The sequence below is a fragment of the Emiliania huxleyi genome (genome assembly GCF_000372725.1).
Source record: "Emiliania huxleyi CCMP1516 unplaced genomic scaffold EMIHUscaffold_87, whole genome shotgun sequence".
Classification (NCBI taxonomy): Eukaryota; Haptophyta; order Isochrysidales; family Noelaerhabdaceae; genus Emiliania; species Emiliania huxleyi.
In genome coordinates this window covers 501,690-503,565 of record NW_005195508.1, presented here as the reverse complement: position 1 = coordinate 503,565, position 1,876 = coordinate 501,690, and the positions used below count along the sequence as shown (strand labels likewise).

General features: G+C 68.1%; 2 protein-coding genes across 2 annotated transcripts in view; both read left to right on the top strand.

Moving 5' to 3' along the window:
- EMIHUDRAFT_453592 (hypothetical protein) overlaps positions 1-671 on the top strand; it is a gene marked incomplete at its 5' end in the record, with an annotated part of 1,231 nt that extends 560 nt beyond the window's left edge. The window contains 2 exons of the mRNA XM_005758372.1: positions 25-257; positions 409-671. Of these exons, the coding sequence (XP_005758429.1) occupies positions 25-257; positions 409-491 (316 nt within the window). The 3' untranslated portion in view covers positions 492-671. The remainder of the gene's footprint in view (positions 1-24; positions 258-408) is intronic.
- A 505-nt stretch (positions 672-1,176) lies between these two features.
- The window catches only part of EMIHUDRAFT_107138 (fumarate hydratase-like protein), a gene marked incomplete at both ends in the record, with an annotated part of 5,401 nt that continues 4,701 nt past the window's right edge, over positions 1,177-1,876 (top strand). The window contains one exon of the mRNA XM_005758371.1: positions 1,177-1,322. Coding sequence (XP_005758428.1) covers positions 1,177-1,322 — 146 coding nt within the window. The remainder of the gene's footprint in view (positions 1,323-1,876) is intronic.

The window sequence follows — 1,876 nt, the reverse complement described above, 5'->3', positions numbered from 1 at the left end:
CGGCGCGGCGTCGGGCTGGGGCAGGGAGCGGACGGCCGACGGGCGCGTCGACGCCGCGGCGGTGGCGTCCGAGTTTGGGACAGGCGCGTGGTCGGGCGGCAGCACGCCTCCGCCGCCGACTCACTTCTATGTCGTCGGGACGGCGGCACAGGAGCAAGCCTTTCTTGGCATGCTGTTCGCCGCGCACCTCGCCGACCCGAGATCGCTCCGAGGTTGCGCAAAGCTTCCGCTGGGCGGTTGCGGTAGCGCGGCCGCGAGTGCGTGGAGAGCAGTCCGGAGCACGATGACCATAGGTCATCCACCTTTCCTGTTGCAGCTCGGGCCGTTCGGAGATCATCCACACTCTCGAGTCACCCCCCCCCCACAGAGAGAGCTGCGGACCGTGGCTGCTAACGTCACCATGAATAGGCGACCACTCGGGCTGGCGGCCGCTCTCGCCCCCGGAGCTGGCTGAGGAGGAGGCGGGGGCGGCGGAAAACGACGAACTCTGAGGAGAAGTAACTGAGCTCTGACGTCTTTGAGAGGCTGTCTGAGCGACGGCGAGGGCACCGCACCTCCGGACCTCGCGGCATTGGGCTTGGTTTGGGACATTTGGACGCCGGCCACCATCGCCACAGCGGCCCATACACAGGCCAGGCTGCCACAGAAAGGAAAGTGTGACTAAAACGTGCGCTCGCCAGCAAGCAGGGCCTTTCCGAGAGAGAACACACACACACTCACACACACAGAGAGGCCGACGATAGAACCAAGCCTGAAAAATAAATCGCCCAGCCGCCGACATTCGCGGTGTCCCGCACCATGTCGGCACGTCCCCTTCGACACCCGCTCCCTTCGCGTCCAACTCGCCCTCAATCAACATGCTCTCGTTCTCGCTCCTCGTGTCCGGCATGGCGCCCGTCCCCGGCGACAAGAACCGATGCGTGCGTGCTGCCCACATACTCTCTCTGCCCCTCTGCCCCTCTGCCCTTGCACGGCATGCGCCAGCGACAAGAAAGAACGTCTGCGCGTGCGTCTCTGCCCACATGCACTCTCTCTGCTCCCCTTCGCCCCGCGCGCGTCGCGACACCACTCTCGCAACCCCACGCGCGCCGCCCGCGCTCCCACTCTGCCCCGCAACCCTGAAGCGCGCCGCCCGCCCGCGCCGCCTGACCGACTGCTCTGCGGCCGCAGTACGATATGTTCGAGCACAAGTGCTACTGCGAGCTCTCCGAGCAAGAGTGCGCGGACAAGCACCACATCAACATCTGGACCGAGACGTGCGTCAAGCCGTGCACCAGCGATGGGGACGGCGTCGGCTGCTACAACCAGGCCGGCGACCACAAGTGAGCATCGCCCGGCCAAACCGACGCCGCCCCGCCCGCCCCCTCCCGCCCCCTCGGCGGCTTACCGGGCCCCGCCACCCGTCCCGCGCATGTGCGACTGTGCGCTCGCCGAGGACGAGTGCACCGACGGCATGTGGACCTCGGCGTGCTCGTGGTGCGTCGGGCCCATCCCGGACGGACCCGAGGGCTGCTACGACATGACGGAGCACAAGTGCGACTGCGACATTTCCGAGGCCGACTGCAAGATCCCTCACGTCTGGACTGAGGGCTGCGCCTCGTGCTCCTCGTCGAGCGCCCGCACGCCCGCCGTCGGCCTCGCCGCGATTCGCTAAGTGCAGCCCCTGGGCCCAGCCCGGCGCGGCCAAGCCCTGTAGCCTGCGCCGCCCGCCGCAACAGCCGGAGGCATCGCCGCAGCACCAGCCGCGCCGCGGTCCCGCACCCGTCGACGAAGCTCCCCCCGCGGAAGACCGCGCGTCGAGCGACGCCTTGACGATCGAGATGAGCGGGCTCGAGGCTCGCCCACCTACTGCCCCTGAGAGTTGGTTACGAGTGGG